Below are 23,954 nucleotides of genomic sequence, written 5' to 3' on the forward strand. Positions count from 1 at the left end.
TAGATATCTGAAAGAGAACAAAGGCAGACGATGGAAAACTCGTAAGCATCTCGTAGAAGCTGAGCTGGAGATAAAAATATACCCTCTCTGAAGGGAGCAAATTTTCGAACACCTTCTCACCGCGTCGTGTCGTAATTCCGTTTGTTTGCGACACGTCGGGTTTGAGTTGGGGGCGCAAAACAAGGGTAAAATTTTCATTCTAGAGTTCCATTATACCCGCGTCTCTTTATCCGCCGTTCGCTACACGCCATTTACGATCTTCAGCTTAGGGGTATACGTATGTGTCGTACACACCGTCGATAGTGGAAATAAATACCACCTTAATCGCAGATAGCCAAGCACTCGCCGTTTCTCACGTTTCAAGTTCCGTCCTCGTGCTTCCTTGTTTTCTCTGCCTTCCTCTGTATTTTTCACGCTCAAATTTCTTGAAATTGATAAGCGGTTGTGCAATCTCATTTGTCCTATATTTCGTACGTTTACCTTGGGAGGAGGTGAGCAGTTAAACGCAATTTAACTAACTCGAAAACGTAAACGACGAGAAATCCGCATATTTTAGATAACAACGGCCGTATAAGTATAAAAGCTTTTGGTGAAAAAAGGGTTTTCAGTCCCGATAATGCGGTGGCTGTTGGTTGCGTTTCCCGTTCTCTTGTTCTCGGTAATAAAACCCCGTCTGTAGGGTTTCCTATAGCGATTGGGCAAACGCAGTGCGATGGGAAAAACGAAAGTTCAGTTTTAGAAATCACTGCTGCAGCTTCAGAAACGTGAACAATGATCGTCATGCCCGTTTTGTGTACGCATGCGGCTTTATGCACCTACTCGCGTGCCTTTATTCTTGTAATTTTTAACTTTTGTTCCCATGCTCGCGACTCTCATTGTTGCTTTTTGTCGTTGAAAAATTTACGTGGGCCGGATTCACCTTTTGTCAAATTCTTCCTCTTTTCATGGCACGTTGGCGTTATGGGATGGGGCTGGACATCTGTAATGGTCAAAATACCGAATTTCCAAAGAGGAAAAAATCTGTTTCATGCAAAAAATGCAAGATGCCGGACTGTCAAAGTATAGAAAGTTAAAATACCGAATCGTTAAAATAAATGACACGGAATAGTCATAATTCTTTGGTTTTCAATACATTACCTTTCTACATTTCGACTATTCTATAATTGGACTACCGATATTTTGAGAATCTACGAATCGGCTTTACGCGTCATTGAAAATTGGACATCGCGACCTTTCTACTCTGTAGACATTTCACTTTTTTGACCGATGCTCAAATTTTACAGTTCATGATTGCAATTCGCGTTATGCAAAAGTTCGTACAATCTCTTGCTCCGAACTCGGCGTGGAAAACTTTGCACAATTTCTGACCTCGCGTAAAACTTCTATCGTAGATCAACGAGTTCGAAGCCTTCGCCCATGAGCGGATCATAGGAGGCCACGATGCAGCTCCAGGAGAGTTTCCTTGGGTTGCAGCGATTTGGGCGGAGGGTATCTTCTTCTGTGGTGGATCCTTGGTGTCGCCATTATACGTCTTGACCGCTGCCCATTGCGTCCACCGGTGAGCTAATTGGATTACTCCAATAAATACTCGCCTAATCCTCGTTGTGCCAATTAGCCGCCCTGGAAATCGGAGTTCGACTCCAAAGGCGCTTATGTTACGCATTTCGTAACGCGGATTAGCTGATATGAAAGGACAGTGAATAATCCAAAGAGTAAATTCGTTCGCATTTCTTTGAGTCTCGTTATAATTTCGAGATGCCACTCATCGAGAGGTCACAAACGAGACGAGTTCAAATATTGTCTGATGATATCAAGTCGATAGTTCCATAAAGAGAAATATGCTGTCGATCTAACGCCATATGATGTTAACGAAACACTGTCAGCTGATGTTGAATCTTCGAATGGACCTCAAAAACTGTTCTATTACAGTAGTTAGTACCGGTCAATTATGATCAATTTCACCTCCGCCATTTTTTAAAGTACGAACTGTTTTTTCACTGGCGCAGGTTCAGTAATTTTTACGTCATCATGGGGGCTCACGAGTTGTACGTCCGGTCTGAGGCGACGAGGCAAAGTAGAAACACGACAACGGTGATCATCCACGAGGATTTCGAGCCAAAGAGTTACAAAAACGACATCGCCCTGCTGCGTCTGAGTATTCCATTTTTTTTAACACGTACGTACGGCGTTCATTTCTGAAGCTATTATCGCAAGCCCATCACATTAGCGTTCTGCTCCCCCTTGAGTAGAGGAGAAAAAAAAATCGGGGGTAGGAGAGAGGAATCGCAGGGGTGTGAAACATATCATCGAAGAAAATATTATCACCTCCATGGTTGAAACGGTTTACGATCTTGGCATTACATTTCCGTAAATACAGCTTGTATATATAATACGTCTCAGAATTTGCTATTCGCCCCGCGTTTGCCAATTTTTCAACCCTTTTTACGCCATCGACTGAACGTGGCAGTCGCTCGCCGCTGCCCTTATTCACTGTTTTGATTGAATTTTGATTACAGCTTGGGTAAGAACAATTCGGCTGCCGTCGGCCCTTCGCCGGAAGGACAATACGCTCGACCTCGAAACAGCGACCCTTACCGGATGGGGTTTGGAGCAATATGGTAAGAAATTGGCCGGCCCAACGACGATGTAAATTAACACGCTAATTACGCCGGTGTCATTACAGACGCTCCAGAACTCTCCACTGTACTTCAGAAATTAGATCTCAGGTTAATTTCGAACGAGTATTGTGCGCTGATGTTCTCTCAACCCGATGTCATCGGAAACATTCAACTTTGCGCAAACACGACGAAGGATCGGTCGCCGTGTCGGGTAAGGCAATTGCTGTGTGCCTTGGTACCCTTTTACAGCTTTTATAATAACAGTTCAAAGCAAACACTCGTCCTGAGTTTTACTCGAGGTGCCAGGGGAATTTCGCCAAACTAATGAAGACGCATCGTCGGAACAATTACGTAAATTCCCCTCGTAAAAACATCTCATTGCATTTCGTCAAATGTTTTATACGAATGTTTTATCGCGGAGAGTGAAATTGAAAGTTGTTTTTTTCTTTCACTTCATCAACGAAGCGACGGAAAAAAGCTCTCTGGTATTTATTCTAGCATACAAAGGGTGCGCCGAACGGGATTCGATGTGTGGGGTATTCTCTGTGGACTGGATAACTTTTTGAAAAATATTTTTTTGAAATTTCTTACAATCTTACTAATCATAACGATGAGGCAGAGCGATTTTTAAAATTATCTTTTCAATGTTATGAAACGAACCGTTTTGGTGGCCCACTTTTTCATAAATGGATACAACGCAAAATCGTGAGTCGTAAGTACGGAATGTGAATTTGAAAAGGTTTCACTTTTCGGCTGTCTTTCTGATGCAGCTTTAGTTCTCACTTGAGTTACAATATTTCAGTCGTTTTTCCTGAGAAATTGTCGAATAGTAGTTTTCTGCGAAATGACAGGCTTTTAATTCACTTTTGACAATTGTACCAAATTTTTCACATATTCTGCAAAATTTAAGTAGAAGAAAGTTGTGGAGTGGAAAACATGCGAATTTATACGACAAGAGATAAGGATCTCACAACTTTGTACACTATCGAACCATTTTGGAGTGAAATCATTTCTGCGATTATGCATTTGTTCCACTTTTTCATTCCTGAATTATTTCAAAGTTGCCACTTTAACCATTTTGAACCAAGTAATTAGTAGTACGATTAAAAAATGTCTAAAATTTTAAACAAACTCAAAGTGTAATATACTCAACGAAAATTATTGTAATTATAATAATTATAATCATGAGTGAATTGACAAGTCTTGAAAATGATGTTTCAATCTCACAATTGTGAATAATTTACAACCGGTTTCTTTTAGCAGTAATACTGTTTAATTAACTTTAAGAAAATTTCGCAAACTTTTTGCCAAAATGGTTCAGTTCGCGAAGAATGTCCCACAATCTTTTGTTTTACATTCGCAGGGTGACAGCGGCGGTGCTCTTACTGTGGTTGAACATGACGGACGCAGAACTCAGATTGGAATTGATTCGTTTAGTTCTGGTGCCTGTTCAGAAGGGTACCCGGAAGTGTTTTCAAGGGTGTCTTTCTTCGTGCCTTGGCTTCGTAGCAAAATGGGCTTTTTAGCCAACTTCTTGTAGCATATGAATCATTATTTAGTCAAAGTTTTAAATAATTGGTCAGATGAAGATCAGAGTGTCGATTTGCGTGGTCACTTTTCATAAAAAATTAACCAGCTCTTCGCATTTGTAAGGATTTACATTAAAATCATTCAATTGGTTTAATAAGGTCATGGAAAGCTGTGAATACAAATGATCCGTTGAATTTAAGGTTGAACAAACGTTAAGAGTTTCTGAACGCTCTTAAATTTATTTTGTAAAGATTCATTATTTTCATTGAAATTTTTCAAGCGGATCCTAAAAGCTTTCGTTGCTTAAATTTTCAGTAGGTTCATTCAGGTTATTGAAATTTCTGATTTTACACTCTGCAATAGAGATTGACGTTGAATTTCAATTCTAGTGTAACAGAAAACCGAAAGTTTTAAATAAAGAAATTGTAAGCAAAATTACTCCTAAATTTATTCATGACCCTTAATAATTAGTCCGCAAATCTATTACAGTCGTTTTTTAAAGTCAGCCAGAGAAGTCTAAGTTCAAGGACTCGAGTATTTGTGGCACGCTAAGTAATATTTAAAAACTTTGGCTTCTAGTATAAATAACAAACGTGAATGTACCGTCCACCCTAAAAATAATAATATCCAAGATCGAGGTTTGTCTCATTAAACTGAAGTACCATTTCCGATTCCCAACTCCGGATCAGTCCCAAGTGACACTTGTATTAAATTTCACCTAGAGAAAATACGTATTTCTCGAGTTATACGTAAGTTTCAATGGGTCCTGAATATCGAAGCAGTTTCTTCTGAGGGTAATTTTTTCAAAGCCCGTGCAGCCTCCGCTTTGAGATAATCAGGTTGACCCGGCTGATGAAAGCTACTGCGGGGATCAAATGTCCGCTTCAAAAGATCAGGTCAAAGTTTACGCGTTCGCCAAGGCCGGGCTGCTACCGTTATAAAGGGTGTAACGGGTAAGCGATTACCTTTTCTAATTCAGCGCATTAACCTCCCTGACATTCACGCACGTCTCTGCTCACCTTCCACGAAAAGCACACCGCTTTTCTCGCTAACGGAAGAGCAAAGACTAGTTCCTGCATTTTGCTCCCCGGAGACCTTGGAGCCTTTTCTCCAGCACACGATGGGCTACTCGAGGACTTAGAACTTGAGGTCCTCTGTCCTGAAGCCAATTCGAACGCCTTGTAACCGGGACGAGACCGGCTGCTGCTTGCCCAGGGTCACCGTCCTGAATGCAGAAGGCAGTTGCCAGTAACCAGTCGAGTGCCTCAAACCCTCGACCCCTAGTCAAACCAACTCCCTAATGAGTTTTCCAGCCGGGCGTATTCGATGTAGAATGCGGGCGCTATTCAAACTTCTTCTAGTCTCTTCTTCCTGTACGTTCTGGCAAATAGCATTACCGACGCTGCATTACCGGGGATGAGAAATTTTCTTTATATTCCGAACGAAACACGCCTGTACAAACAAGCCTTTGATGCGAAACCGATCGCGTCTGTCCGGACCCTGGTTTGAACTTCTGGAAGGAAACGGCGGATACTTTTGTTCCAAAAAATTCCGGCTATTGTTTCTCCTACTGTTTGCTTCGAACGACAAAAGACACTTTGGGTCTGTACGGTACAGCGTGTGGTAGAAGTACTCGATATGCTCTGAATTCTCAAACTTTCGACGACAAAGTTACGGGAAATTTTCTCGTGATTATCACTCTGCGTTACCGCAACCGTGCCGCGTGGCGAACTGCGCATTAATATTTTCCTCAGTTTCACAACCCTACATTACAGAAATTTCGATCGATATTTAATCACGGTCCTCGTCATTATCCTCCAAATTACGAGCCTATTCAAAGCAACAATCAATTAAAAGTTGAAACGACAGATTCTGAATTCTACTAACACACCCGCATGAATACAGTGATTGCTGATTCAACAATTTCAATTGATATATAATTAGGAGCTGGATGGCGTATTGCGATTACAGGCTGGTACCCTCATCAAATTCTTGTCCTTGTATCCGAAATATTTGATAAGCTCAACCCAATCGTTAGTCCCATATTCCTCATAACTCAGAGCGTAAGTGTACACTCCATATATATGTTTCAGTCCTAAACAAACTTCAATTAATATTTGCAGTATGCTACACTCAGCGTCGCGGGCATGTTATACGTTACGTCAGGCCTCAACCTTGCGAAATTGGCGTTTGACGAACTGTCGGTCAGTGAAACGTGAGCAGACATTCGAATTTGAAATTGAACTGTTATTAAGCATTTGGTATTCAGGATATCTTCTGATTGAAACATCTGTCAAATGTATTATCAGTAGATACCGAGTGTCGAGATCAATCCAATCAGTCGAATCCACGGAAATGTGGCTTCAGCAAAGCGATGTTATTGGAATCAATGTCACACGTCCTTTTTAAAAGGAGACCCCATTTCAAACATCGCCTTAAAAGGCATACCGATATCGTTCTTATAAAGTTGATGAGCTATGCTTGGGAAAAGGTGAGAGGCACGTACTCTGCCGAGTCTTGTTCAGCAGGCCAGCCAGCGCCCCGATTAAATTTTGGCTAGCTGTCGAGCGCCTGAAGAGGGTCTCGACTACATTTCTACACGGGTGAACCAAACCAATTTGTGTTTAACTCAGCCTATTTTCCAATCACGAATGTATCTGACCTACTGTTTGAGACACATTTCACTGCTCGACGACGGTCAATTCGTTCACAAGTTCTGAGAACCGCCAGTATATTACTCTACAAAGTTGATATGATCCTTAGCTGTTTGAGGTACGTATACCCACTGAGGCAAAGGGTACTCTACGTCAGTTCCCGGTAATTAAACATCTATCCAGCGTCCCGAGGGACCTTACGAAGCAGTGGCTAGTTTCTGGACTTCGCGATGCAGGATTCATCTAGCTCTGCTGTAAGAAGGGGTCAACTGTTTCTGCGAAACATCGTTACTCCACTTGCCGTCAAGATTCCAAGTTTTCGCCAAATCGACGCAACTGTCTTACAGTGACGCATGTGACATATGAAGAAAAGTCAACGAATCAGACAATTAGCGATACACGATCACTTTCACGATCAATTCTTCATTTTTCAAACGGGTACAAGTTACGTTAGGAATGGTTGCTCGGTTTGATTGGCTTGGGAGCAAATGTTATCCTCTATTAAATTGTTTATCTCTCACCCACTCCATGGAATCGTTACTATAATCACCATCGCTCCATTATCAGCGCTGTTCTTGAAGCCGAGCTTCACGCTCACCCTCGATTGATTTGGAGTCCAACGAAGAGGTCTGTTTACGGTCACGTCGCGGACTGAGCCGCATGTACACCGGACTTTAATTGCTTCGAAGTTGGGGTTGGGTTAATAAGATATAATGGTACCGTTGTGGCTCCGGTGTCAACCCCGTCCGCAACTCCATCAATCAATGGTGAACCCGGACACCCGGTGTCCAACGAACGACTTCGAAGTCCCAACAAGCAAGAGAATATCCAGCCCGAAGTTCAGTTAGGGTGAAACGAGCCAATGGCGAATGAGGGATGACGGAAGTCGGCGGTGGATGACGCCGAGTTAACGAATGCGCCACGGTGACGTCACCATCTGCCGCCCTTCATTTGCATAGATATATGCAGGCGTAGCCGGTGATCGAGTCCGGCCGCATAGTTATTCGATCCCTTCAATTATACTTGCTGTTCGTTTCAGCGATATCACTCCATACCCCGCGGGATGCTTTCTTATAATTACCTGCAGACTTGATTTGGAATAATAATACACGACCGAGACGCGGTTTGGAAGCGAGTTATTTCATCGATTTTTCAACTTCGGAAGACCGTACGAACGGTCGGCAGCGCAACTTTGGTATAATCCGGTGTATTCCATCCCACGTTCTCTGCGTCTGACTGCTCTGGGCATGAATGTTAGCAACAAAATTGGCTCCCAGATAGCCGGATAGAACGAGATGGGCACGATGCAAAGCCGACCGAGCTCAACATTTGTTAGATTCACTCGCAGTGCCAACGAGTGGTCCGTTGTTCCGACGATACGGTGAGCATATTGGTGTATTTCACTCGGCATTGTGCCGTCCCTATTAAACGAACGTATCCAAAGCGTTTTCGAAATTGCACCTCAGTTATTGTCATATGATTTTTCAAATCGACGAGAAAAAAAAATTAACAGGAATTTATTGAGATTTCTTTTTTAACAGGATGAACCGAGTTATTATGTTGTCAAACTTAGTCCCTATGAAATGGATTAACGTGAGTTTCGAACAAAAGTTTGGGGATAAATATACGTCAATTGTCAGCTGTGGTCAGATTTTAAATTAGAGCGATCAAACTGGATTCAAGGAAAATTCTGTTATTGATATTTTGATGGATTAATGCAGGGCTGTGTAGATTCATAAAATTTGTGAGCTCTACATCGTTTTTCACATAGTCTCGCCAATCAAGATTCACCGAGTGCGACTGTCTTTCAAGCCTTGGCGAATTTCAAAAACGCTTTTCTTTCAATAAAATTCAACATCAATTATACGAAGTACTTTCCGGCAAGTGTTAATCTAACACAAATTTCCAAATAATACACATATATTTCAAGCTTGAAATTGAATCGATGCGGTGTTGCAACGTTCATCGATATATTCATTCTCATCTTTAGCTGGTCTGCTGAATATCGCTCAGACTAATATCTAAAAATCAGAGTTCCAGAGTCTGAGGTGAAAGTGTGATACGGTGTTGCCTGAAAATGCGAGCGTCTTTGATCCTACGGCATGGCAGATTTCCATACCCTTGTTGTTCTCTGTCGAGTCTAGACGTCGAGTTTCACGGTTTTCATCCGATTAAGACATTACGAAACGTAGTCAAGATTTCCATTCAGCTGTGTAAAGGAAAAAGATGGATGTTTGCGTTGGGTAACAGAGTATTTTGCATATGCAGAGCTCTGTTTTCCCTCGAAGAATGTCGATCATGGGATCGAGAGACGCGCCTGTTCAAGAAGAGATAAAGCGGCCGTCCAATTAAAGCTCGAATCTGTTGCCAAATTCGAATTAGCCTTCGGCCACGGTAAGCGGCCCTATAGCTATTTCCGTCAGCAGAATTGTGATTTAGTATTTCCAAGGAAGAGGTCATTAGCGCTTACTCCAATTAATACCTACCTGCGTGTCCCTCGAACGGATCGGACTTCCTCTAACCCGAAAACAGGGTACGAACGACCCCAGACTTGCAGGGTTAAATAAAAGAGACGGAATCGTGACTTGCATTTCAGACACAGAGCGCCGAGTAATCCGCACCGATATTATACAGCTGTATATTACACCTTTTCTTTCCTCGTTCAGAATCGTCATATCGCCTCGCGTCCCCAAGGAGAATAGATAATTGCCCGGGAAATTGACATTTCCACCGATTTCGACCTCCGTTTTTTCCTTGAATCGGGACCTTGGGACATTGTTTGCACACCAATGAGGACTCTGGTACTAATGAAAGGATCGTTGGCTCAGGTATCACGGCGGGATAACCGCAATGAAAAAGTTCCGAGGTTCTCCTTTACAGCCATTTTGCCATTCCCGGTTATTAAAACGCGGAATTACGTCTGCGTTTTACGCTGCTTCTGATAGAAGAAAAAAAGAAAATCAACCGAAGGGTAAACATCTCCCTATCTGATTTCTGCATCCTCAAACAAGGAATCGATCTGACATCCAGACGCCGTCTCTAATCAGCGTCGAGACAAACTCTCGTCGCGCATATTTGCTCGTGCTGCAGACGCCTACGTAGCACTGTTGCCTTCTTAAACGTACACGTCTCCCTCATACATTATACACGTAAATTTACAGCGTAACGGGGGGCTTGTCAACGTATGCAAATTCTCCCCGAGCAACCCTACCTCTGCACTAAAAGCTAATGACACAAAGATAACCCTATTTACTGCTGCGACCCTGTGCTTGCAAATTAAGCTGCGGATTGCAACGCTTCGTTCGCACCTCGCCATGGCCTCGAAAATTTTACGATCCGGTTAAAAATCGTACGATTCTGCTTCGAGAAGCAAGCTTTGCAGCATCGGTTCATTTTTCCGACCCGATTAGAGGATTTGGATCAACATTTGACTGGTTAGAATAACGAATAACTCACAGATTTTCAGGGGATGAGAAATGTCGATCGACCCAATTTTATTTCATCCGAATATCTGCGGCGATGAGTTTATTTCTCAGCGCGTAAGTTTATCACAGAGATACATCGATGCAGAATTACTACAAATTATTAACGAGGATAAACTTGTGCTTAAATATTAAAAAACTTGAGAATCAGCTCCTACCCTAAAATTAACTTTCAACGGCACATTGAAAACAATTTTTAGTTGCGACTCCTATACTATCCTAGGTATAACCAAAAAGTATAGTTCCGGGTAAAATGTAGTATAAGTATGTATCATTCTTTTTGATTAAGCTTACTCGTACAATATTTTCTTTCAACTGTTACTTGATGTTGGTGCGACAATAAATTGTCGTTAAGGGGTTAGGTAACTGTGAAGTGTGGTAAAGCAAGCAAATAGATTTATTGTTTCCATAATCAGAAAATACAGCTTTGAAAACTAAATACTTGCTCGTACCACATTTTCTTGTAATTCCAATGACATTGGAACTGTTTTTCTTACGATAACTATATTTCGTTCGTAGGGAAATGCAATCATATTTCTTGATACACTACACCTTGGGCATGAAATAAGAAAACTACGATTGAAACTAATTAAGCAATTTGGTTAAATGCTGTAGGCTTGTGGAACACAAGCCCCCGAGGCGAGCGCTCCTGGGCCGTTTGTTAGCATTTCGGAAGTAACGCGGGTCGGCGACGGGCTAGATAGAATTACCAATTTGTCAATTACCCGGGTTAATGAATTTCCCAGTGTATTCTTGATGATTATTTCATGCCCACCAACAGCGCGCCTCCTCCTTTAGGTTTCTCGGTTGTTAATGGTTGGTAATGACGTAATAATAGGCCTAGGTTGAGGTGGATCCAGAGGCGAGTAAATAATTAATTTAACGGAGCCTCATAATCCGTTTGAGAAATAAGTATTCGTCAAACGTCGCCATTCTCTGCGGCAGCTGTGTCGTGCAGATTAAGCGTCTACAGAAAAAATAACAAAATAACGATGAAATCAGAAGAAACGAACGAATCTTTGATCAGGGTAGAAAAGCTTCAGAGGGGAATGCGTGGTCTGGCTTCGCTTGACCGGTTGGATGAAAATTGTTAGAAATATTAGAGAAAAATTGGAAATTTCACAAACAGACAAGCGAAAAAGTACAGCGCAACTCGTTATCGTGAGTGTGAGAATTGAAACCGCTCCCGCGTATCGCGGCTGGTAGAAATAACGCGGGGAATTGTTTCCACTTTTTTTTTCTCTTCTTTTTTTCACTTTAAAAGTTAAATGAAATTTGAGAACCGTCTGAAGTGCTTGAGCAGAGCGGCCATATTCACCCAGGGTTCAATTTAGGTCAGGTTAGGTATTATTGGCACGTGAAACAGATCCTGTCTCGTACGGTAGAAGAGCGAACCATCGGGGACTGAATTGCCTCAAATGGAATTGTCTCGATGGAAAAGGCTGGCAGAATTTCCTCCCCGCGAAAAGCACCAACCATTTTCATGATCCCACCGTAAATTTGCCTATATACTTCTTTTTCCCCGTCCCGGCTTGCACCGAGTTTCCTATAAATAAGAAAATTGATAATTTCCCGGGAAGGGAGAGGCACCGAAACAGATAAACAAAAACTTTCCCTCAAAACTTTCCCCCTACGCACTCTACTTTCTTGATCAAAGCCACCTTCTATGCCTCGATTACTTTTCGATATCGCTCTTATAACCCGCCCGCCGCCCGCTTTGTTCGCCTACCATTTTTTACGAGACAATACACTTTGGGCAAACAGATCGGCTGGTGCATCAGACTAGGCGGAAGGGATCGAGGAATGATAAAAGTTGAAAACTTCGGTATCGACTGCGCCGTCGCCCTCGCCGGCGGCTGACTTCCGCCTTCAGGATCCATCGGGCTTGACGATGAGGAATATTGATGCCTCAGCCAGCAGGATACACTCCTGCGTCTCGATAAGATGATGGATATTAAAAGGAGGAGGCGCAGACGCGAGGATGCGGATGTAACTGACGTCGACAACGACCATCGTGAACGTCTCCAAAAACCGGGGCGTCAGGTCGAAGGAATTTTTCAACGGTGAAACGGATTCTCCGCTTTGTTCCTTTTCATCGCTCTAAAGAAGCCGATGGAAATCCGATATCACGTATCCTAATATTCCAAACACAATTCAGCAACGTGCATTTTAGCACCGAATCAAAGATTCGAACATTTGGAGGATATCTCGAATTTACAATTAAATTTTTCCAGCAAAGTACGAAGTGATCACGTTTTAAGCCACACGTTGCAACGAATGATATACGTCCGAATTTCCAAGACTCGTGGAAGTTCGTATGTGATTTAAAGAAGGATCTGAGCTTTCGAAAACGTATTATAAGATGGTTAGAGAAAAATCAAAATTTCAATTCATCTTCATAACGGTAACTGAGAACTTTGAACACTGATTGAAGTCTTGAGTTTCGAATCAACCGAACGCTGTTAAAGTAAAGGAATTAAAAATTGGCGTTCTCAAAGTCTCTCTCTCTCTCTTCAGCCTCTTTTCGCGCGGAGCGATCAATTCGATGAGGCTAATCCCATGGAAGCGTATCCCGTCCCATCAACTTTCACCGTTAAGATCATAGTGAAAAGAACGTATACCTACGCGAAAAGCCTTGGAATAAAAAGAGGAAAATTCTCAGGATAGCCGGGTGTACGTATATACGTAATACACGTATAGCCGCGCTATCGGGAGGAAAGGCATTGTGCCAAAGAAAAGACCGCAGTCTCCCGCCGATCCGCCAATATGAAATATCGGTTCGAGCGAAGCGCGGCGCTCGCCTCCCCTTTGATTCGTCCTGCAGGAGCTGCCTCGCGACCCTTAACGTTCGATTCGCGAAGGGCTCGCGTATTGCGGGAAGACAGCCGCGGGGTGAAGGGATGAAGACAACGTCAGACAAGAAAACTAACGATCCATCCATCCATCCGTCCGTCTATCCATTCATCCATCCAGCCAGCCGTGGCTTCTTTGAAAAATCATTCGAGAAATTGGCCGCGCAGATTTGCCGGTTGGCTGCCTCGTTGCTCAACAAAGAACACCTTCGGGGGGCGGGGTGGGACGTCTTGTTTCGGAAAAATAAATAAAAAGTTTCGTAGCAGTTTTGCGAGTTGGGGAGGAGGATCAGCCCCTAAACGGGTTACAACAGACACCTGCGGGCAGCCTATCCAACTTTTTGACAAGCCAATGCTTTTGGTTACATACACGTACATGTCGTACATGCATGTTTTATATGTATATAGAACTATATCGGATTAATCGAGACTCCGAAAATCTTTGTCTTATCACGTTTTTGTATCGAAAAATTTTTTCACCGGATCGTGAGTCCCGTGAGTGCTTAATTGATAAAAGAGTCTCCGGATACCCCAACTGCGATTTTTACTCTGATTGGGACGCTGTGATGCATGAAGTAGGAAATTACACGGACTGTCAAGATAACGCGAAGTGGATCTCTCGCGTGGATTCCGTGACATATGATTGATTTTTCCCTTTTCTTTCCACTACCGCCTCTTATTCCATTTCACCCGACGTCTTGTGTTCGGCGACCGCTTTTCCGTCTGTTACTTCGTTTTTGTTTCTTCATCCGTGAAAGTCAGTCTCCAGACTGAGAGAGCGGAACATTAACTGCCCGTCGAGAGCCGAGACAGACCGTGAGACGAATGAAATGAAGAAAGAAAGAAAGGAAGTGGAAAACGAAGGTTTGTACACTTCTGAAGCATGGCAGAACGTGGCGGCCGATCCTTGTACAAGAGCTTTTAGGGAAAATGATACAAACAAGGTAATCTTGAGGCGAGAGTGTCATTTGTCTTGCGGTCTTCTATATGCCGGTTCGGTTGCCCCGAAGGGAGGATTCCCGTGATGAACGATCCTCTGCCCGGCGTTTATCAACCGCGTTAAATGAGCCAAAAACTATCAGCGCGATAGCGCCAGAAGCTTCTGACAAATAGTGCCCCTGGTATCGGTCAGTTGAAAGCGTTGCGAAGAATTTTATAAACGGAGGCAATTTTTGTGATAACGTTTAAATTAAAAAAAAAAAAAAGGTACAAACTTTCTTGAACCACCTGAGACGTCGACCGGAATTGGTACTCGATCGAATCATACTTACTGCATATTGTGGCAGCATCCACGTACGCGTGGTACCTCAATCTTTATTATCTGAAGGACGCGTGAGGGCGGAAGGCGAGGGGTGAAACGTAGCGCGTAAAGCGGAACCCTAAACGGATTTATGCCCCGGGAAATACGTCGACATCAATATTTTCTCACGGGCTCTTCGGTAATACTGACATTTCAGCGAAAGCACGACAACACTTGACGCCATGTATCACCTTTTCAATTCCCACCGCGACCCCGTTTTCTCACCCCCGGCCATGAAAATGCAGCCCTCAAAAGGGAACCTCTTTCTTTCTCTCTTTCTTTCAACATCAAAACTGACGGATTTCTGTCTTCGACCGACTCTCTCGCTCCCCGCGACTTCTCTCCGTTTTTTTTTTCCTCCTTTCTTATAAGACCTTTCGTTATCTTTATTTTATTTTTCTCTCGTACCTTGGAAAAGTGATGGAATGTACTTCTGGAAATGAAACGGTAGCTTTGGTAGATAACAGACAATTATATTCATATAAATGACATGTGAAAATGAAAAAATTATGAAAAGAAAAAATTAATTTTCTAAAATCATGGTTCAGAATTCTTGTTCAAAATATTGATAAATGAAATTTATGGGGAGATCGAACACGGAAGGGTTTCGAACGTGCTATTCGTCGAAGGGCGAGGATCGATAATAGACGTGTTTTTTTCTTCACGCAGAATACTCTTGCGATATTTTTTTTCTCCCGACAGCATAACTGCCGTTGCGAGAAATCCGACTAGGCATGATCGGCTTACCTTTCAAGCAGCCACTTACCGAATATCAAGTCGTAAAGTACCCTCTGGCTTAGCGACTTATGTTTCGGACTACGGTTCTAGCGCGGACGCGTCGGAAGGTCCAGATAACACTCGAGCTTAAAGTCGTCCAACAGACCATACATTATACGACAGAAGTAACCATTTCAGGAAATACGATTACCGGTGTAAAGAGGGGTTGAAAAAAAGATACGAGATTTTCGCATTTTTTTCTTCAACTTTGATTTTTCCGTCTTTCCAAAACTGGTTTTATCGCCGTTTCGCACGCTTCGCAATCAGTGCAGCACTTGATGAGATCAAGTATCATCTGCTATCGCTTATAATTTTGAGAGTAAAAAACAAAAAGAGAATGACAGGCCTTCCGTAAATCTGTTCTGTCCTGTATACGCGGCAATGGTGAAAGAAAAATTTCACCGTTGCAAAAAATCACACTTTACCAATCCACCTTCGATAATCGATGTTTATTGCGCTTTGGGATCGGTCTACCGAAGCGTCAAACACACGCTTGTGGAGTAATTGAATTGTAATCGTAATTAAATCGGCACAAGAATTGAATGAAGCAGTTTGGAATATAAACGTCAAGTTATCCGGTGGTTGAAATTTGTGCAGTAAAACAAGCACACAACGATTATCTTTGTGCACGTATAAAATTGACCTGATTTCGATACAATCGACACGCGTCGATAGGTTGAAAAAATATTTCAAGCGTGTGGTTACTTCAGTGAAAATCCGAGTCAACGTAAGAAAAAAACTGTTCACGGGAATTTAAAATGGAGTGAATGTATATGCCGCGCGGGGATTTAAAGTGCAGAATGGTTCCTCGAATCTCGTTTAGCTACGTCAACAAACTTTCCTCCCGCGACACTGATCTCACCGTTTCGAGGGACCGTTCCTGCACCGGTGATAAGGGCAGAAACGGTATAAGGAAAAGGGGTTCGAGGAGGCGTTTTGGAGCATAGAGAGCGTTGGGCCACGGGGAGCATCTCAAGTTGGTCCGAGTAACCCGGTCGATGACATCATGCATTATTCAATGCCAATTCCGTGCGACGCTACGCGCTCCATCACCTTGAGTATATCTTCTTTCGTATTGGCAAAGGAACCGGAGTTTCCTCCCGATGCGGTAACAACGCGCTCTCCCAACCGCCGGCCATATTTGGGATATCTCGATTCGCATCATGGCCCCTGGAGATGCTGACCCTGGCAAGAAAAAAACAAATCCACCCACTCCCCGTCTCAATAGTTAATATAGCCGTGATTCGGCCGCCATATTCCACCTGCGGTCTGCCGTATATCCATTACTTCAGACTCAAATAGCGTAGTGCCGAGGCGCCCTGATCAATGTTTTATTGCTACATATCTTCGGCCACTGGGATAGTCACCGTAAGTTCTCATCGTTATTCTTATTGCACCTGGCGCTGCCACGAATTTTTCCAATTAATTTCAAATAAAAAATGTGCGTATTGTTAAACTTAGAATTTTTGATCAGCAAACAATGGAAAGAAAAATTTCGTCTTGGACTTCCTTGGACTATCTAATTTGATGTCAATTCAACAATATCTGGTAACAAACCTAACAGTACCATATATCAATTCGACACTAGCTGATGTCAATTTGACACTATTTGATGTCAATTCGACACTATCTTATGTCAAACTAACAGTGCCTAATATCAGTTTACCATTATCTGATGTCAGTCTGGCATTATCTAATAACAACTTGATACTATCGGATGCTAAACTTACGAATCGACCACAAAAATTGTTCTATAGAATTCTACACCAGTGAATTTCGACGCGACTTTTTTTATGGTAAATATACAGCAAGTGTACGTTTTTTTTATAGTACACTGTGCTTGAACCATGGAACTGACATACTAGTACCATCCGTACAAAACCCACGGGACGAGCCAGTTCACGTCATCCGTTGCACCAAAGCTGATATTATAACGATGGCTCGAGGGTATAACGAAGACGGTGGGCGATTGAAGAAGCTGGGATGAGAAGAGAACAAAGCGGGGGTAAAGAACGGTGGTGAAATAAATTCGAAGAGAAGTTTGAACAAGGTGAAGAGGGGGATCCTTTCCTTCGTTGGGGCATCGGGGGGCGCGGGGGCGTGTCTCACGCGGTGTAGCAGCCTCGGGGTAGCTTCTTCGTTGGTGCGAACGCGTCTCTCATGGGAACGGTTGCATCTAGGGCTACCGAAGAGTCCTCCCTTCCTCTCTGGCTTCAGGTTCAGGATTTACCCCCCGGAGGCTTTTCCCGGAACGGATAAAGAGAGTTACGATAATTGCTATGTAAAGAGCGACGAGGTCACCGATAGCGGTCTGCTGCAACTGCTCTCGGCTTTTCTACGCCCTTACAGCTGGGTGCAATTTGTTCCGAACGTCCTCCTGATCCTGCGATTGTGCCGCACACCCCGCAAGTGCAAACTCTTTGTAGGTACCGATTATAAGTCGAAGAGTGCGTTTCGCCGATCTATATTGCCTAGTTCGGACATTCGGATTCTGTGAAGAAGGAATTGTCATGAGTTTAAATGATAAACGGGTAACGGAAGCAAACCCAGATGTTGAGGATATATGTATATGCTTTACTCTGAAGAAAAGTGTAAAGAATGAGTCGATCAATATGTACATCGAATCTATTTCTGTTATTCCGTAGAATAAAGAAGATTCCTGTCACGTTCACGAGTCCATGTGCGATTGCGGTTTTTCACCCTGCACGAAGGAAAATTTGTTTCGTTGTTACAGTCGGTAGAAAATTTTAGTTTAATGATTATCGTTATAACAGCGTGGTTGCAATATCGCTGGAAATACTAAAAATGTACCCAAATATGTAAATATTTGGAGTAGTCGTAGTTATCGATACTACATCTTCCGATTATTGCAACACACTTGAATCTACTTGTTTGGTCAATTGCGTTTTTTCAGTTAAATAAGACCTTATATTAATGCTTCAATTATCGCAATAGTTACAAGAAAATATAGTACGAGTAACCATAATCATAAAAAATAGTAAGGCATACTCCAACTAGATTTTGTGGTTACAGTTACAAGACTTGTTTTTATTTTGTAACCAGATCTATATTTTTCGGTTATGGTTAAAAATGAAAATGAATATTCCCGGTAAGCTAACCTCGTCACATAGATGATATCGTTTAACTATTGTCGAGTATTACGAAGTGACCAGAAGTACACAACTTACATAATCGAAAGAGTGCAACGGAGGACTATATAAGACAAAGATGAATGAAATTACTACCGACGAGGAGAAACAGGCGTGAAATTGAAATTCTTGGTGAAAACTTCATCCAGGATTCGAAAAGAATCGACCAAGTCGCGTCGAGTGGTTCACCCCAGTTCTCGAATCCTTGCTCCCGTCGGCAGCGTCGGTGAAGGAGACGATTGGGTGAAAGAGGAAAAGGGATTGCGACGGGTAAGGAGAATCTGATTGAAGCCTCAGCCTTTTACTTGGCTTGCCAGCTTCGACAGACTCTCCGGAATTTTGGGCTCGGGTTGAAGCGTCCCGAAGCGACTGCTCCTCCTGAGGACGCGTGGTAACCACGAGCGAGTGGAGAACAAGGACGAGATCCTCCTGAAAGGGACGCGAACGGTAAGGTAAGTTTAAGAAAAAATGAAATCGTCACATCGTGCGAAAGTGGGGAGTGAAATTCTCCTTCTCGTGATTCCCCTGCTTTTCCAGTATTTGCTATCGCAACTTACGCAACTCGAAAGATCGTGACATTCTTTCACATCACATCTCGGCGTCAGATGGGAGTTACCGGATAACCTGAGCTTTATGAAGTGCTTGCGAGGTGAAGGGAAATTCCGGGACTTTTAGATAGATCAACATATTTACGGGGATGGAAACGTAGTGCTGTGAGAACTGAAAAGAAAAATTATACTTTGGGGTAGCGTTTTATTTAAATTTCGTTCGATCGAAGGATAGAGTAACGGTCATTTCCCTTAAGAATTTAACCAACTCGTCGTAGCTTTCGATGAAGATGGTATCGGAATAAAAAGGCATGGTCTGTTGCTAACTTTTGATATTACCTGATGGTAAAGAATCGTATGAATTTTTTAGAAGGCGTATTTGCAAACACAACATAATTTGAAACTCCTTTTCTCACATGCGAAGAAGTTCCTCCTTAATTGATCTACTTTGAGATAAGCTTCGCAAATGTTTACAGTAATATCGAATAGCAATTGCACTTTATACAATTTTATCGAGATCACTCCGTCACCATTTTCAGGATATTGATTATTTAATACCGACCCATTAAACATATTGATTTTGTCGAGTCTAAAATAGAAGATAAACTCCGGTGTGCTTACATTGTGAAAAATTTGTGTAAAACACAAAACTATGAAAAAGCTACTAAAAGCTACATTTCTAAAACTTTTCTAATTTTCCGGTCCCTCGAGTAAGAATTCTAAAACTCGAAACTTTTTTCAAGCTATGTTCGCCCGTATCACAAAAGGGTTGTTTTTCTATTATCCTGGAATAAAGTAAAACCGCAGCCACGCGGGCTTAAATATATTTCCACTTTGTCGCAAGGTGGAATGACTTTGAAATCAGTGTCATATCATTATTTTGTTTCATTTAAATTTTATTTATTTATTTTTTTCCCTCTTCTAAACGGCGCAGTGCCCTGGAAGTGGCACAAGCAAGAACCGATGCGGTGGAAAACTCGATTCCTTAACCGTAATCTTGTTTATGGTACCTCGTTGAAAGTTTAAATTGGGGCATAACTATGGTTTATGTCTTGAGCGAGGCGGGCAAATAAGTTGTAAACTGAAAGTTCTGTCGCAGTAGCGTCGTGACGGGATGTATAAGGCGATAGGCACACACCTCAGAGCGACGCCTGCATCCACCCGATCCTCAAGAAGTTAGGATCTCAACGCGACCCCTCCGAAAGCGTCGATTAACTTTGCCGTAGTTTCAATCTCGAGCGAGTCGGCACCTCGGTTCCAATAATTGTCAAGGGTTGGCCCTTCAGCGCCGCGCCAAATCCACATCGGTATTCACCATTCTCGTCGTTAGCCAAATTCGCGCGTTGCGTTTAACGAAGTGCTTCAGGCTCGCTCACCTGCATTCTGCAACGCTGCTGAACTTTTCATTGTCGAGTCGTTTTTATTCCATTTAACCCTTTCGATCATACATTTTTCCACTCAATATTTCCAGGGCCGCTGATCACGAATCTGAAGTACGAGTTTGAGAATTTCTACATCCAAGATGGCAGACATGAAATATGGCGGATATGAAATCGAAAATTTCGGTGGTTTTTGGGGTTATACGTAGCAATAAGATTCAGTTCAAGTTTTAAATAAACTGTGATAAGGGTAGGGAATGGAAATTTTCGAGGTGGAACGCTGAACATCCCACTGTGACTGAACGGGTTAAATACAATAGCATCCACTTTTATCCTTTAAAGTCATTCGGGTCTACGGGAAAATTGGTTTGGCTCATTTGAAGACTTTACGACGGAGAAAATATTGCACCGTTAAGAACTCGACGCGTTAAATTTATCATGGATGACTAAAAGTGATGTTGAATCTGGGACAAATATACGACAGTAAATTAAATACGTGTTGCATTACATTGCGCAACCTGTTTAAGTACGAAATTAATGTTCAGTGAATTCGTAAAATCGAGAAAAACGAGATGACCTTTTCAGGCAATAATTTAGACAATGAGAATAATCGTTCCTAGATCCACATGTTCGTGCATCGAAATTGTTTATCTTCACTTTACTCCAAGAGATTGTTCGCAATTACCTCTATCATACAAGGAAATGCTTTATAAAAAATTGATTTTTTTTTTATGAGAGACTTTGTAAATCATCGCATCAATGATTAAAACCATTTTGCAAAATCAATCAAGTTTTCTCGATATCAAACAAAGTAAAATAGTGAAAAATGTCTTCAAGTTTGTACCTGAGACATTCCATGCCAACCAAAGATTTCTGCATCGTCGGCAAGGTCTGAAAAGTTTTGGATTTTCACAAGGAATTTCATTAATGCTGAAACTTTGATGCACAGTGGCTAAAACCATGAAAATTGCGATTTTAGACTGTTTGTGCAAAAGAAAACAAAAAAAAAAAAACTGGCAAAAAATGTTTCCTTCCATTGACGTCATCGCGAAGAATTTTTGTATTAATCATTTTTTCGCACAACTGACGAATGTTGGGAATTCTTATTCGTCAGAATGTTGGGAATATAAATTAGTATGGAAATACGAAAACTTCTTAAATATTGAGAAAAAAAAAATTAAAAAATAAATAATCAGGGGTTACCTTTTCGACCCCTTAAATACTATATTAAAGTTCAAGCAAAACCGTATGTGGCCAGGGTTGGTGGTAGGTCAAATTGGCATGGATTGCGCCACCTATATCAGGTCAAATTTCTTCAAGGTAAATAAAATCGAATGATTCTTTTGTATCAAATGATGGTAACGGTATAAAAAATATGTTGTATACTTAATTTTTTTAAAACTGCAACCGTGTCATTCCCGTTAATTTTTGCCTCATTATCTTTGCTAGATTTTTCAACTTCATACATTCAATTTCCTCCACCAACAAAAAACTTAACTAACCGTGTGAGCTAAAAGTATTTTGTAACTCTGTCTCTCCACAGTTTTTCTTTGTTGAGGATAACCTTTTCTTCCACCCTCGTCCATTGCACGCCCATACAGTATTATAACCAACTTTTTTTCCCTTCAGTTGGCAAGTCACTCTAAGCCTTTCCCGGATCTTGGGATCCTCGCTAATCCAATCGCCACGGCTTTCTGGTTTGTCCGAATCTCGCTGCTCCGCAACTGCGGCTAATCCTTGCAGTTTTTCACGCTGGAGATAAATTTTCACTCGTCAATTAGGTACGCTTTTTACGGTGCATCGAGGGAACGTCGTAGAACTTGAAACTTGTACTTTGCGCGTAACTATCGACAAAGAAACCAGCGAAATCTTATTTGTTTGATAACGAATTGGCGGCAGTTTTAAAGTTAAGCCTGAGTGAATCGCCTTGTACTTGAAAATATTTTCTTTCTCTATTTCTTTCAATTGTTGAGTACGTATGAGAAAACGGCCCATTTAAATAAGACACAAACGACTTCCACCACGTGATCAATATTTTCGATCATTAAAATCAGGAAACCAATCTAACAGAAAAAATTTGTAAAGTTTTTTCGTTCTATAAAGCCCAAGTTCCTTTTAAACGGTCCAGTGTGACAAAAAAATTAAATTTTCTCCCCAATGCATCATTGAGTTTTAATTAACAGCTCACACAGCGTTCCGCGTGAATCATTGACTGCTTTAAACGAATACTACTAACGGATAGCTGCTTGGTACATGTACTTTGCCGAGTTGCCTAACCAGTTGAGATTTACATCCGTTGCCAGCGACGACTAGGTACCTTGTTTCGGTACGGAATACGAGATGAGTTTCGGATCGTTAGTAAATGATTAACCACCACATTCCGGGACTAAGGTACGAATCTTGTTTCAGCAGTGTTTGATTAACTAACTCTCCTCTCGAATATAAAACTAAGATTTTCTTCTCCCTGAACACCCTTCCCGGCCCCCAGTGATCTTGATATTTACACAAACTTGACGTGCGGTTTATATTTTCTCTGAAATTGGTCTGTCGTGTTTTGAACAGAAGTCGTATATAAAGCTCCGAGAAAGAATAACACGCTGGATTCTGTTTGAAGTCAGATACGGCGATGCCGGTAAAATAAGAAATGTTACGTATACGCGTATACCAGTATTAGAATACCCAAAAACTACGTACATTTATAACCGTGATTTTAAAATAATGCCCGTAAATAGGCAAGTCATTTTATTAATATATATACTCGCTCAACTCTGGAATAAATTACCTAAAAATCCCCTTCTCGTCAAGTTTTCATAATACAAACAGCAAAATGTATTAATTTACTAAAAACAGTTCAAACCGGTTTTCAAGAAGATTCTAATACATCGGCAAATAAATATTTCCGATCATCTGCTCGCAAACTTACTAATTTTTCTTTGTGATTTCTTTCTTGAAGTTTATGTATCTTGTCACCCTGTCATTCGTCACGTTAATAATGTACCTATTTGAGTAACGTGACTATATAGTATAGTCAGTCTACTTGGGACCACGCTACAATATGATAATTATAAGTAAAATATCACGTATTACAGTAAAAAGAATGAATTGTAATCTACGGTACGCTTTTTTATTAACCTAATGAAATTTAATTCTTTTTTTTCTGCCTTGTAGCCCAACGCAACGAGGCGAGGGTGAGTCATCGCATGTTGGCTGGTTCGTTTCTGAAGCTGGCACTTCGGGACTTCGCCAACTCGTAATTGAGTAATCAGAATAATGTGTATGCACGGGATTCGGAAGATTTATTATCATTTTCACGTTTCTCTACGATGACTTGACTGCACGATAAACAAAACCGTAAATTTAGATTAAACGGAAATGGCAACCCTCGTTTAGCCGAGAAAAAAAAATAAAGTAGAAGGAGAAGGAAAACAGTCGGAGGGCAAAGAATTCTAAACTCGTAACATTTTACTCGAGAATTGCATCTTCCGAAACGTCTTCAACTGTTCCAACAGTAAGCAACGATTACGAGCATTATTTAAAGTTTTTCGAAACGATTTTATTGCAAAGTTCTCTAAAGTTATTTTCTTTTTTTTTGTTAATCTAGCAAATACGGTCAACCAAATATTGTTGGTCTGACGATTTTTTTTTTTTGTTAAATCGAACGAAAT

At 41.7% G+C, this 23,954-nt stretch overlaps 1 protein-coding gene across 1 annotated transcript; it reads left to right on the forward strand.

Moving 5' to 3' along the window:
- The first annotated feature begins 616 nt into the window (after positions 1 to 616).
- Positions 617 to 4,514, forward strand: LOC124310248 (brachyurin-like). Its single transcript, XM_046774060.1, has 6 exons — positions 617 to 658; positions 1,392 to 1,558; positions 2,007 to 2,176; positions 2,517 to 2,618; positions 2,684 to 2,829; positions 3,982 to 4,514. Exons 1-6 carry the CDS (start codon positions 617 to 619, stop codon positions 4,156 to 4,158), a joined length of 804 nt encoding a protein of 267 aa, XP_046630016.1. The 3' UTR covers positions 4,159 to 4,514.
- The last annotated feature ends 19,440 nt before the right edge of the window (positions 4,515 to 23,954 follow it).

Source organism: Neodiprion virginianus, chromosome 1, assembly GCF_021901495.1.
Source record: "Neodiprion virginianus isolate iyNeoVirg1 chromosome 1, iyNeoVirg1.1, whole genome shotgun sequence".
Taxonomy (NCBI): Eukaryota; Metazoa; Arthropoda; class Insecta; order Hymenoptera; family Diprionidae; genus Neodiprion; species Neodiprion virginianus.

What these genes read in the sequence shown, in the direction of transcription:
- LOC124310248 (XM_046774060.1), top strand. Translation starts at nt 617, where the DNA reads ATGCGGTGGCTGTTGGTTGCGTTTCCCGTTCTCTTGTTCTCG. An exon ending in GCTGCCCATTGCGTCCACCG is followed by an intron (nt 1,559 to 2,006) that starts GTGAGCTAATTG and finishes TCACTGGCGCAG; the next exon opens with GTTCAGTAATTTTTACGTCA. An exon ending in ATGGGGTTTGGAGCAATATG is followed by an intron (nt 2,619 to 2,683) that starts GTAAGAAATTGG and finishes GTGTCATTACAG; the next exon opens with ACGCTCCAGAACTCTCCACT.